Here is a 15,162-nt window from a genome sequence, read left to right as displayed (position 1 = left end):
CCGAGATAACTAATCACTGTCAATAATAGTCATAAAACACAAACGTTGCGAGAAAATATTATCAAGAAATATTTTTTTTCTTTCTCAACTTTCATTGGGTTGCTAATTACTGACTTATTAAATGTTTACGAAGGCTCAGGGTTGAGGTCATTAACGAAATCGTGAGAGTCACTTAGGTTCAAAGGTTCACATCGTTCAAATACTCACTTCACGATTTGTGAGATTAATTATTCAATAGCATCAAAACTTTAAGGAAACCCGAGGGTCTACAAAGGGTAATCCTAAACCAATAACTATGCTTATTTGACCAAGTTATTGTTTGATTGTGCCCAAGGGTTTTTAAAGATATATTCGGAACCACACTGTTATTGTCCTATTTTGTATACTCGTAGATATCATGGAAATAATAGTACATTTCTCTCTTGTAATTTATATATATTTCATTGTGGCTTTATACCTGTCAATGTCATGTTGGCATTAATATACGATTTGGTTTTCAAAGCTCCAAAGTAAACTAAAATTAAATAATTATTAAAACAAACCATCTAAAAAATGAGATTTCACAAATTCACAAACAAGAAGACAAGTAAAACTTTGTTGAATGAATTGTAAACAGTTTAATGAAATAACATAAATAATTCAGAAACTTTTGCTAATCGATTTGAATATGTTTATATATAACTAGACAGTTATATATAAGCATATACGGAACAGTTACTGACTTAAAGGGAATAAACACGCCGTCCTGGATTACATTGGGAAGCCTGACCAAGCAGCCATTGTTTACGCATAAATGTGTCTAGCCTATATGTTCAATTGGCTACAGAAAATATTTATAGATCTTAAATTTATCTTAAGAAATATTGTTTTAAGTAAATCTTAGATATCGGTATGTGAATCTTGCTTGACACCTACGCAAACTCATAAATAAATATATATCTGTCTACAGCAGTCATGTAAAGAGCTCTGAGCACGTCACTCAAAAACTTTTGAGTGGTAATAGCTTCCTATAACTGGAAGTTGAGATAACTCGGATAACATAGTTTGTAGTTTTGCATATCGTGTCGAGGGACATAATAGATTTAACTCAAGCATTGTATATTAATCTCTCTTTACGCTTTAAGAGTACTTAAAGCGATTATACTGCTTCATCTACAGGTCGACGTGTAATGTTTTAAGTATTAAGTTTTAATTGAATTTATGATATTGTCATTTTTATTGAACTCTCAACAATGGCTGTAAACAAATAGGTTTAATAATTTTGATGAACAAAATTCAGTTACTTTATCATCATTAATATGTGTCAGCAACATTGTTAATGATATTATATTATGTTTAAAACACTGACACAATAGCTTTATTAAATGCGACGTTTATTGTTTTCAGAAAATGACAACGTTTGAAAACATCTAATTGCCAAGACGCCTAACAACCTTGAGGTATGTCGAGTTTGGAGAGTGATAGGGATGTTGTGGCTTACTGTTTGCCTGGTGGACTTGAATTTCAACGCGTCTACGTGAAGATTCATGGCTATATAGCCTTACTAATTTGCCTTCTCGGTTCTATCGCCAACTCCGTCAACATCGCTGTACTAAGCCGCAAGGAAATGATTTCATCGACGAATTCCATCCTAACAGCGCTCGCGGTTGCAGATCTATTAGTTATGCTAGATTATGTCCCCTTTGCGCTGCACATTTACATCAAAATTGGTGCAAATCTTAATAGAAATTCTTACGCTTGGGCGGTGTTCGTATATTTTCACTCGATTTTCAGTCAGACGTTTCACACTATTTCCATATGGCTGACCATTACGCTTGCAGTCTGGAGATACATAGCTATAAAGTTTCCCCAGAAGAATAGAACTCTATGCAACAAGCGAAATACAAATATTGCAATTGGATTTGCATATGCAGTGTGTCCGATCGTGTGCCTTCCAATTTATTTTGCTATGCACATACAAGAGGTACCAGGGACAAATAGAGAGTCGAATGCAACGATAACTATACACCCAAACGAATCTTCAATAAGAGAACCTGTCTATGCGTTAACTATGACTAATAACAAAGAATTGTTGACAGCTATATTTTGGATATACAGTGTATTCCTGAAACTCATACCCTGTATAGTGTTGTCAATTTTTAGTTTATGTTTAATATTGAAAATGAAGTCTAGTGACAAGAGAAGACAAAAGCTGTTGAAAAAATCAGCAATTACAGCAACAGAGGTAAGTAAATCAAAATAATAAGACATTTTTGATACAATTACTATTTAAGAGCGGGAGATTAGTAGAAATCAAGTCGGGATTGAGTAGTAGGTTACTGGGAAGATAAGAATAAATATTCATAATTAAAGAGGTGTCGTACAAAAGATGTTTCTGATACTTCAAGTACAATTAATGTCTAGAAACATACCTATTTGAATAATATTTTTTCTCATACATGTAGGAAATCTTGGGAATATATCAGAACTTATAGCTGAGATTTACGGCCTCTACTTTAGAATTGTACTATGAATCTCCCTCTACAAGCGAGCGTTTACATTTAATATTTACGCAATCTGAGATTGTCTGTATATTAAGTAAACGGCAGACACCAATAAATTAAAATAATAAATAATATTCATATTCTAACAAAAAACTTGTTATTATAACTTATAACGAATAACCATTAGTAATCTACTTCCGCCAGTTCCAGCCGTTCCGTTTTAGTTATTCAATTTGTGAGTTGCTTGAAAAATATGAAATATTCAAGCACTTTACTAATGTATATATAAAGGTGTATCGACTATTGTATATTATTTTTCACTCAAACGTGTCACCGCTTACGGGCTAAATGAGAACGGGTGTAATGTACCGTGTCGGGTACATTTTCAAATAATATTTATTCCTTTTATCTGGTGTTCGTAGGTTGCGATACTTTGAATTTTTCCAACCGTGTAGGATAAAATTTACCTTCATTATACCAATATATAATGGTTTGAATGATTTTGAGTTCGATATCTCAATAGGAGATATAAAATATGTTTGCTTGTAAAAATATTAGGTTTATACAAAACGTACGTCGCTCGTAGCATCTACGTAATGACTCGCGTGATTCGTCTTATTTTTATGTCGTAAATTTTTCTTGATAGCGAAATGAGACTTATTTCGCTATGTGGTTTCGTATCTAAAACAAGAATTTTCGAGGGATGTTGATGTATCACACAACCTTTGGATTAATGAAGAGCTGTTTAAAAGAAATACGGGCTTAGATTAGTCTGAACATGAATCGCTCGTGTGCAGAGTTGACTTATCAAAACTAAATTGAATCTGAGTTATTTATATTGCGCTGCAACGAAACTTTATATTTAAAAGTAGTTTCTCGATCCAAGCGTAGTATAAAGCTCATTTCGTATCCTTTGTTCATTGCTCCTAAAACTTTAACTATTCCAGACATTTCTATTTATTGTAAACAAAATAATTATTTTTTAACCTATTTACTAATTAGTTAACAGGATAAATCAAATAGTCAAGTATTATGTAACAAATATAACTTACGTATGTACCTACTGTACATGATATCCGTATATAAACATGATTTATAAAATTTCATGTCTATCCATAAAGGGTGAAAAAGGCCGGCTACACGAAGATGGTAAGCGTGGCGGAAGTCGCACGGACCGCACAACCCGGATGCTGGTCGCTCTATTGGGCCTTTTCCTTGCTACGGAATTGCCACAAGCTCTGTTTGGCCTACTGACAGCTATCGCTCCACAGTTGTTCGAAATATGCTATTATGCTTTTGGTAAGTATCACGTAAACATTTATACGATTTTATCGAATTTAACCCAAGTGTTTTAAAATAATGCATAAAGCGTGAAGTTATGTAGAAATTTGATAGACATATCTGTGTTTTTGTGATGTTTATTAATAATAACAGTATTCAGTGATTTACCCAACTATTAATATAAATGACTGGTATGATTAATTAAAAAGCTTTTCCAAAATTAATAAAAAATGCATGTTTTTAAATACTTTAAAGTCTGATATGTACTAATAATACTTATGACGGTTAGAACTCAATTTAAAATACTTATGCTACTATAATATATACTTAATGCAAAACTACGGTTTTTAAAGCCCGTTAAATGGAAGTTTGAAGCAGATGTTTCGTATTCGTTGAATATGTTTTTAAGTTCAAATAACATAGCAATATAGGCTTTAATAGAATGAGCGAATGGGATATCTATTATGTGCCTAACATGTGAAATATCTCGCGCTGAATGAACCTGAAAATGGGCCTTCATTGTGAACGATCAAGTATTATAATTGCTTAATTTTAATACATAGGGTGTGTAGTCTATCTTCTATACACGTGTTTTAGTGTCAGTTACTTGTTTATACTATTTTATTTGGTCTTGGTTTTTCTTTCGGAAAACTAATTTTGACAAAAAAAAACATGTGTGCAATTCACACGTGTTAGAAGTGAAACCTTCAAAAACAATGTTTTTATTATTAATAATATGTAAATTGGACGTTTTTCAATGTCTAAAAGTAGGATAAAACTTTTAATTAAAAAAATAACACACCACGCTATCTTACTAAAACGCTGTAATACGCAGCCGCATACAGTGTACAGTAAGCTCACGTAGTTTTCACATGCACTACACACGTTAAATGCTCAAATACAAGCACGTATTAAACAGTGTGCAATATACATACACACTGACATCTGCTCTCTCGCTCTGGCTCACAAATTACAGGCGACTATGCTTAGAAGACGGGAGTGGGGACGCTACGAAGTATGGCACAAAGAGGAGAGACCGATAATATACAAATTGTATGTATATTTCTGTCTCATTCTTTCCCCTGGCTTCATCCTACACATTTTTGTATTTGTGTCTCTTACCTGTCGTTTTTTCGTTGCATCCGGTTTGAAATCACAACGATTCTAAAGAAGTTTCACTTCAAAAATCAATGTGTGCAATGTATTAGAAATGAAAACCTTCGACAATTTTGGTTTCAAGTTTATGAAACAATCAATTATTAAAATGATATGTAAATAAAATTGATAAATTTCATCCTATATTATAATTGAATTGAATTAATCTCTTATAAATTTTATTGCACATCTATGTTTTTTAATTCAGAAAATTATCAAATACACACTATTTAAAGTTTATACACTGTATATGCTTCCTATCTCATTTTCTTCCATGTATGAATTTATGTGTCTATCTCTTTTTACCGTCGTTTTTTCGTTTCATCGACTTGCAAATCACATCGATGCGAAAGAAGTTTCCACTTCAATTTCCTAAAACATGTTTGTCAACATATAATTTTTATTTAAATCTATTCATTGGGTTATTTAGCAGAATACTATGACTATTATTCAATAGACATCTAATAAAATAGCAGTGTGTTGATATGATGACAATAATTATAATAATAATCAATGGCGCTACAACCTTTTTAGGTCTGGGCCTCAGATTTCTGTATCTGTTTCATGATCGTTTGTGAACTGAATAGGCAAGTAGGTGATCAGCCCTTGTGCCTGACACATACCGTCGATTTTTTGGGTCTAAGGCAAGCCGGTTTTCTCACTATATTTTCCTTCACCGTTCGAAATAATGTAAGTAAATAGCGCACATAGTAAGAAAATCCATTGGTGCACAGCCGGGGATCGAACCTACTACCTCAGTGACGAGAGTCGCACGCTGAAGCCACTAGGCCAACACTGCTTTACTGCATATGATGATAATAGATATGTATTATTGTATTATCTGTGTAAACTGTTAATCCTTAGTGAATGCCTACAGTTCATGAGTGGTATCAAATAAAAGAAACACAATTGTCTATAGACAAGCTTTGTTTTGTCAAAAAGGGATACAACCCTATAACGTTAATATCGTTACCATAGTATGTGTAACTAAATCGTAAGAGGCACCAAAGACCCGAAAGACTTAATTGAATCGGTAAACTTTATTACCTGGTCACATCGTATTACAAAACACTTAAATATGGTCCGTAAAGGTAATATAAAATGTAGGTATAATGAAATTGCTTTAGAAGTTTCATGATAATGCTTTTTTTATTCATTAAATACATTTTAGTATATTCATAAATATTTCATAAAATACCTAATATTTCCTCGCTAGCTGTTTATCGTGGTATCGTTTGTTACTGTTAAGGAATGATAGATTTTCGGTTATAATTAGATGTCTTTCCTGTCTATTCTACTTTGTATCTGTTTCCTTGTTTATTCTACTTTGAAGGAGGACACATTACGCCGCTTTTGTAACACGCCAGATTACAATACCATTCTTCCATTATAGGGTCGTATTTCAAAACATTATAATTCGGTTCAGCTGCCAAAATCACGAGTTGTTTTTTTTGTAACATGAGGTAAACGGGCAGGAGGCTCACCTGATATTATGTAATCACTTCCGCCCATGGACACTCACAATGCCAGAAGGATCAAAAGTGCGTTGCCAGCCTTTTATGAATTGTTACGCTCTTTTCTTGAAAGACTATACTTCAGTGGGCAGTTGTTTCCACAAAGTTGTGGTGTGCTTCAAAATTTGCCCTAAGAAACGCTCAGTTGTGGAACGACGGACGTCTAGGTGATACGGATGGTATTTTGTATTCTGCTTTGATGTCCGTTTGTATAAAACTAAGCTGCAGGTATTAGTCCGAACAACTCCTCTGAACAGCCTTTATGGTAAATGCGGCAGTAGATGCAGACCACATTCTACGCCAAGGGTCAATCAAGTCGATGAGTCAACTCGGGAGTCTCCATCCAGAGGTGAGAACAGTACTCCATGTGGGGAAAAATTTGCGCTTTATATAATTGGAAGCAGTAGCCCTGAGTGAAGTACCGTCTCGCCATGCTGAGCAGCCTTTCCTTCCAAATGACCGCGAAGCTGAATATCATTCAATATGTCAACGTCCAGTATCCCGATGCTAGCTGAGGTTTTAAGGAGAGGTGGTTTTGGTTGTGGGTTATTATATATAAATCTTTTGGGAATAAATAATAGCATTTTGTTAGTTACAAATATATACCTATCAGGCATAGTAATTAGATATAACTAGGTTTAGTTTTAATTTGCATAACTGATTGTGTGTTATCATCATATTGTAGAATCGATTTATAAAATCAACAGTGTATTTGAATACATAAATTAAATAATTTCAATTAACGGATTTATATTATCAAAACATTAGTCTTACTTTATCCACTGAATTTAAGGGAGAAGTATTTTTATAAAGAGCAGATTTTGCCTCGTACTTAATCGTGCAATATCGAAGAAGAATTCAAAGACAATTTAATAATACTAACATATCCAGTTTATTCATTTTGTGATAACCTTCTCTGAGGATTCATAAAAAATGTTTATACAAACGAATTCAAAAAGGCATTAGCTGGCTAGTTTCTGTAAAGGATATAATTGATATTTTAAAACTAAAGGAAACAAATTTTCCATCTCGTATGAAACTGCTTAATATGCAATTAATATTTTCAGGAATCAACTGGCAAAAGGAAAATTTAATATAAAGTATTAAGATCGCTTTATGAATCAAAAAGAATTAACCCAATGGTGGCAGAATTTTCAGCATTTTTACCTGAAAATATTTATAGTAAATAAATTTTCCGCATATAGAGTACAATTAAAATTGTATAAACTGACATTTTGATCCTGACATTTATCTCGTGTGGACGGGAAATGCCAATTTAGGACTATGCATAATAGATTTGGGTTTGAATGTATATTGTACTAGATTGATTGGAATTTGGTGGTTAGATATTTTATCATATTTGAACAATGATCGATAGAATACATAATATTAAGATTTATATTTGTTTATTGTCATTTAACATAACATAATAACGTAGCGTAACCTTGCCAATGAGACGCCCTTGGAGTTAAATATTTGAAATTAATGGTTATTGCTACGACTCGCCTAATTATTAACAAGCTCGCGTATATTTCACGGTAATTGTAATAATTGGCATTAAACATAGTTTTTTTTGAATAAAATAAAACAAAATTACATTAGTTTTTCGGCAACTTTTCTTTAGTTTTGATGTTTAAGGTCGTTTAATTGTCAACCTTTCTGTTTTTTTTAGATAAGAACTAAATAAGTTTGATGACTAGTAACTAGTTATTACCGACTAGTAACTAACACGAATCGTAATTTTTTTTTAACCTTAGAAATTGTCAGAATTGAAATAAGGAATGCACGAGGCAATGATGAAAGATCGATCAAACAGAAGATTGGTTAATATTGAATTGTTGATCTTTCATTATAATTGATAAATAAAGGAATGTAAACAAGACGGTATGAGCTCTAGGAAATTGTTGAATATACGTAAAGATTTAATGGATTATCGCTTTGAGTCTTCACGTTGATTTTTTGAACTCACGTGTATTTTTCTTTGCCACTTCAACAGAATTTTTATATATTCTGAAAGGACTGAGCTGTTGAAATTGAAAAAAAAATCTTATATTCTTAAAAAGTATTTCACTAAAATTAATTTACAATTAAACTAAAGTCAATAAAAAGGTTGAATATTCCTTTTAATTAGAATATAAGTTTAATATAGTCCATATGCCAGTGGTATTATAATTATTAAGAGCATATATCTCTATCTATATTCTCGTATAATCTTTAAGAAGAGTCTTTAACATGAAATACAACTATTTTCCGTATATTGTTCGTAAACATAGTCGAGTCTACGATACTTAAACAAAGTAATCATATAAAAGTTTATAACAAGGGCTTAAGATTTATGATTATTTCATATAATATTTTAAGAAGTGTTTTCTTCTGTATCACTTTCCAAAAATATTTACTCGTTACTATCTCTATTCAATATAATAATAACAAATATTTTTTTTGTAGTACAAATTTTATATTTTTATCTTCCAAGATACTAAATATGTGTTACTTATTTTTTGTTTATAGGTGAAGTAATGGATTTAATGGCGCTGGTGGGATCAGCTGTTAACTTTGTGCTGTACTGCAGCATGAGCCGACAGTTCAGGTGCACGTTTACCCGTCTGGCTCGGAAACTACTTCCGCTACCTGCACGAGCTGAGAGCGAGCCCCTGACTACAACATCTACGGTGAAAGCGTAGCGAGTGCGTAGCGCAGCTACGGCAGCTGCTCAGCTTTGATAACAATTTAGTGCTACTGTTGCAGGCAATTACAATGAACGACAGCTTTGAATCGCTAATTACTTCTGAAACTTTAAGTACTGATAATTTAGTTATATATTAAGCATCATTAATATTTTAGGATTCAAGAGAAACTATTGTTTCCTCTAATCACATAAATGTAAGTCAAAATTAAACGTGCATATTAAAAGCATGAACCGAGAAAGATAAACAGCAAAATTATTGCTATACTTTCTCTCATAAAATCCTTTCCTCCGGGACGTGTCCTTCAAAATGTTTTATACAAAGTAAACTCCTGCCATAAGTCCATTAAAAAAGGACTCTTTTGTTTTTTGTAAATAAAACTGAAATGAAATTGCTCGTTTCTATGTCAAATGGTAATGATTACGTATTATTATATTTTTAATGTAAATGCCATATTTATCTGTGTTCTACAAATACGTTGTATATTCAGTAATTGTAAGCTATTTGCATAAAGTTTCTCGTCTACATACATTCATTTATATGAAAATGATATTGACTACTAAAATAGGAAGGATAACAGTTTTGAATTGGTATCTAAAGAGACTTCTTTTGCAGTTTAATTATATATGGAATTTTTTGGTTTACAATTATATTTTTAATGTTGTCAGTAAGTTCTCTAACAAAGTATGTGATGAATATACATATGTTGCAATATATAAGAAACCTAAATGTTACTACGGCGAATACTTATCGAAATATTTCTAAAGTTCTGTACGTCAGTTTAGGTTTAAGCGTATAAAATAACTATGTTAATTATTGTATTGCTGTATTGTTGTCATGGAGTGTTAAGTGTAATTGATGTTAAAATAAAACGTAAAACTCATAATGTAAATGAATATTAGGTCATATTTATAACTAATTGGTGTTATTAGGACCACTATAGAATTTAATTTAAATAGGTGTTATATATTTAATAAATACGAGACCGAAAATTAAGTTCTTATTAATTAAAATAGAAAGGAAGGTAACGAAAGTAGTTGAGTAAACTTTGTCGTCGATAGCTGTCACTAACTGACGAGATGTTGGTTGGGTATTCCGTTGAGACACAATGGGTCCTATCGCAAGAGTAAACACAAGGTTCGGTTTGTTGATAGAAAATTTGTGACGGATGAGTGAGTTACGAATACAAACACTTCGTTTTGAAGTGAATATATAAGCATGCCAGTATATACTATTAAAGATCCAGATACAGATACAGAAATGGTACAATATTATTACGAGGTATCCCAACATATACCTAGGTAACACTGAAAATGTTTAGATAATGAAAAACGGCTTAATGTAGAAAGTTGCCAATAATTTTATTGTTTTTCGAATTTATCACCGTCCCTCTCTACACGTCGTCGCATTCGATGGAACCACTGAGAAAAGCAGTGGGCCCATTCTTCCTTAGGGGTCTCTTCTATGGCATTTTCGTACGCTTTCACCGCATCTTCAGGGCTCGTAATGCGAATACCTATATCTACTATATCTTTAGTTCTTGGGAATAATCTTTTTTCCTTGACTTCTTCCTTTCTTTACCTTAGTTGGCCGATCCTCGAAAGTAAACACGGTCTTTTGGTTTCGGGTTCGTAGCAATATATATATCCAGCTTTCATCACCTGTGACGATGTCAAATACAGCATTTGAGTCACCGCCGTTGCACTTATCTAACATTTGATTTGATACCAGTCCATGCGAAGGTAGTTCTGGATGTCGGGTAAAGTATGGGGAATCCATCTAGTACAAAGCTTCATGGCGACTAAATGTTCGTGTAATATTTTTAGTGTTACCCACGTATTATAATATACTAATTATTTAGGTTATTAGTGCATTTTGTTTAATATTTTTCCCTATACAGTAGGACAAAAGTAGGCTGTCATGAAATTAAAGGAAATAGATCTGCGACTAACACTTATTCATACTTCATTTTTATAATATCACGCTGAAGAGTTTGCGAGCGAGTTTAAACGCGTAATCATAGAAACTGGTTTGAATTTTAAAATATTTTTACAGACAATGCATCCGGAAGAAGACTTCCTTAAATTAATGTGGTTGAGACCTTGGTGCACATCTGATTATTAATATTTAGTAATGTTGACTTCTGTTTAATTGTTTAAAAACTTTAACTCGTTACAGTAATCAATTATGGAACTTCGCTATTAGCAGGTTGTGTAATTTAGGCCATTCTCAAAGACAGACGTTGTTATAATAACCCAAATGACTTTGTCTGCGTGTCATGACGTTGTCATTCCAGAAAAGGTAGGGTTCATACAACTCATACAGCTCACTAACCTTTTCATATTTCCTGGTGGCATTAGAATATATGTTGAATGTGTATTTAAATGTCGTGAAAATGATGTTAGCATATATATGGTTCTCTTAAGTAAAACAAAAAATATATTGATTTCGTAAAGTATATGTTACATACGATTCATATGTTAAAATAAATAAACTTGATTAAAAATAGTACACAAAATTACTCCGTATTAGATCACGTAGCGAAATACGATTAAGCTACGAGATAAACATCGTAGTTGTATGTCTACGCTATAACCCAATTGTCCAAACATATTCCTATCTGACGCTTAAGGAAATATATTGGAATATATATATATATATATATAAGTGTTTAGCGTAGCGGATCACGTAAATATCTATTATTCTATGGCTGTAATTCCTTCAATAACACTTTTAATGTCCGACGTGAAACAATACGCGCGAGTTTTAGTAAAACAAAAGAAGTCTTGAGATATATGAGAATTCTGATCGTTAATCCGCTTACGTAGTGTTTGACTGAGGGTTGCTGTAAAACAAGTGTCGAATTCATGTTTTACTCTTTGTTGTATTATTGATGAAGGTGGCAAAATGCGTCCTTCATTTTGATAACTAAAATTACTACATAAGTTCTCTTCGTGGAGATGAAATCAAACAAAATTATTTCTTTTCATTAAATTCTCTTTGTTCAAGATTTAATTTCCGTTTGTTCGGAATCGTTTACCTTAGCGTTTGATTTCATATAAAAGGATTTCGCATTAAATAGATTTGACATACGTATTTAGCCAGGACTGTTGGTCCAAAGATTTATTCTCTTAACCATTTCCTTTCGATTAGAGAGATAAAGAATTCCAGTAAAATTTTTAGACTGGAATTCTTTAATCTCTCTAATTTTCTGGAAACTTTCATTACAAGAGAAATTTATGTAACTACATCAATATTTTAATCAAATTATGCCAAAATGTTTTGAGTTCTGAAAGGTAAAAATTACATCTTGTTTTATCGTGATATGTTTTTTGCTATTACATTTTTTCAAAAATCAAAAATCAAAATATTAAATTATCTTATATCCAAATATAAACTTTTGTTTACTAACTTATATCTTACTACTATTACCAGAGTTATAAAATATATATGTCCAATTATCCTGCCCATACGTTTCTCGATACAGATCTTATTATTTTTGACATCTTACCTTGACGACCTCATTTATCCTGTCGATAAGTATCTGCGTCTAATCACCTCCCAGGACCCACCCAGCTGTGCCCAAACTGTCAAGTCGAGGTGTTATTTATTTATTTTTAACTTTTACGCCTTTGCTAATATAAAAAATTTCAAGTTTGTTCTGCCACTAACATTGTCGTTCAATAAATTATCTTCATTGGTTGATAAATATTTATTTTTATACAGCTACAAAAAAGTAGCAACTCAGTTATTGGCATCATGTCCCAGATTATAACGAAGAACAGTAAAATCATTTTGGCATTCAGTTGTTAATTGGATGCTGTTGAGACGACAGGGATCCCACGAGGCATTCTTCTTGTATACGGACTACCACAGAATTTCCCCGACCTTCTTTAGCCTTCGATACATCATTGATCGTGCTTTGTGTACGACAAGCCTAACAATAGGCGAAGAAATGATTGATTCCAAAACATTGACCCCTCACAACAAGAACATGTTCTAAATTTAATTATAAATAGCCTTCCGACCGGAAGTCGAATCGATGCCCTTGGCTGTAAAGGACCGTAAGTCCCTTTACGAAACCGAGTGTACACGAGGCTCTCAATTCTATTCAGCCTGGGACAATATTATCGATAAGGAATGTAAATATAACTGATAAAAATTTTGGCAAACGTTTTATGAACATCTCGCTTGTGTATTATTATTTAAATAAGTTTATGTCTTCACAACGATAGCATGTTCTAAAAATAAATTTTACCAATTATGGAGTGTATTTATTTAAATGTGAACTATTTTTATTAATATTTTACGAGTCAAATAATGTTGTTTTTTATTAAATTATGGAACTATGAATATAATTCTGCATGTACTATAGTATATATCCGTTGTTTAAGATATGAATTATTTATAATATAATACAAATTTATAATCATGTTCATATACACACTATAAGCATTAGAAAGATAACATTTTCAATAACTATTTGATGATTATAGTAATTTATAAATGTAACTAGTATAACTGTGAACTATAAAGATATATAAATAAATACTTGCAAATAAGACATTTAGATCGATTTACTAGAAAAATCCGCACAATCCTTTAAAAATGAACCAACTCTCCCTTGAAAGCATTAAATAGTTTGATGGCGTAATCATTTTTTTGAATACGCGGGGACGCAACCTGAAGTCACCAGTCAGTTTTGGATACTTTTTTACAGTCATAACTGCTTCAAGGATATATAAACGTGGTACTGTCAAAATACTAAGATCGTTAAAAAAGGGTCAACAGTTTACAAGAGGTCTAACGCCCATAATAGCTCTAATAAATTTTTACTAAGTAATAAAAACTTTATTCACATCTACCAGATTTTCCCATAAAGGATACCACAGAGTAGAACTGAGGCAATATATCCGTGATACGCAACAATCGCTGCGTGTTTTAAAGCCACTATGAGAGTTCGACATCGTTTGAGAGCAATCATAAATTTAATAAAACGTATACATTTCGATAAAATGTGTGGTTTCCAAATAAGATTTCGGTCTCAGCTAAGTTTCTAGGCGTAACACTTTTTACCTAGAAACATTGATACGACTTCTTCAATTCACTTGTTATTATACATAATTTTGAGTTTATACACATACATTATAATTATTACATTCCAACCATTCCATGACATTCTTTACTGTTTCATTCAATAACAATTCATAGTTACGGGTTACATGGTATCTTCGGCCAGGAAGAAGCATTGAGATATCATCCGTGTAAAGAACTTATTTTAACACATTTATATTTGAACAATAATATTAAATTATTCAAGTAAAGGATGACCATCCTTTAAATGTTAAATATTAACTTCAATATATTAATAATTAGGATAATATTCAATTATACATGTCTAACTACTACTTTTTCGTATAATGAATATTCTGATTTTTTTAAAATTTATTTTTGATGACGTCTCTAAACCCCGCGATAATACGTATACAGACTACGTCATACAACTAAATTTCATTTATTAACTTAAATCGAGCCTAGAACGTAATAATCCTTGGGTAAATCAGTAGAGCGATGCTTCACGACAAAGATGCTGAGACGAGTTTTCAAAAGCTGTTTTTTTCCGAGACTTAAATATGAAACCATTTCGTAAAAAAATATAAATAATCAATGCTGCAAAGTAAGCACATTATACAATAGGATTAGCTGAAATACAAAAAATCATATGTATTTTGTTGAGATCTTGAATAAATATTTCCAGAAGTTACGCAAATATTGTACGTAACGTTTTATTAACTTCATTCCGTGTTAGCTACGTTCCAAGTTCATTCCAAGTTTTATTGAAAACAATATATACTAAGGTTAAAACAGCATTTTGAAATATTTTTATACCGAGAATTCAATTACTTCTAGATTATTCGACATGGAAATTTATTAGATTTTTATTATATAGTTATAAGCAGGCTAGGTCTATATAAGAAAGCTTAGGTATTCCTTTAGATTTTAATTGTGGTTGACTGTAATTTCCATTTTAAATGTGCCTTT

General features: G+C 32.0%; 1 protein-coding gene across 1 annotated transcript; it reads left to right on the top strand.

Moving 5' to 3' along the window:
- Positions 1-1,476: 1,476 nt before the first annotated feature.
- Positions 1,477-9,563, top strand: LOC123710980 (G-protein coupled receptor dmsr-1-like). Its single transcript, XM_045663334.1, has 3 exons — positions 1,477-2,224; positions 3,605-3,782; positions 8,945-9,563. The coding sequence occupies exons 1-3, from the start codon at positions 1,607-1,609 to the stop codon at positions 9,115-9,117; spliced, it is 969 nt and encodes a 322-aa protein (XP_045519290.1). The 5' UTR covers positions 1,477-1,606; the 3' UTR covers positions 9,118-9,563.
- Positions 9,564-15,162: the final 5,599 nt, after the last annotated feature.

Source organism: Pieris brassicae, chromosome 6 (genome assembly GCF_905147105.1).
Source record: "Pieris brassicae chromosome 6, ilPieBrab1.1, whole genome shotgun sequence".
Classification (NCBI taxonomy): Eukaryota; Metazoa; Arthropoda; class Insecta; order Lepidoptera; family Pieridae; genus Pieris; species Pieris brassicae.
The sequence above is the reverse complement of the archived record's forward strand: the minus strand, read 5'-3'. Positions and strand labels throughout refer to the sequence as shown.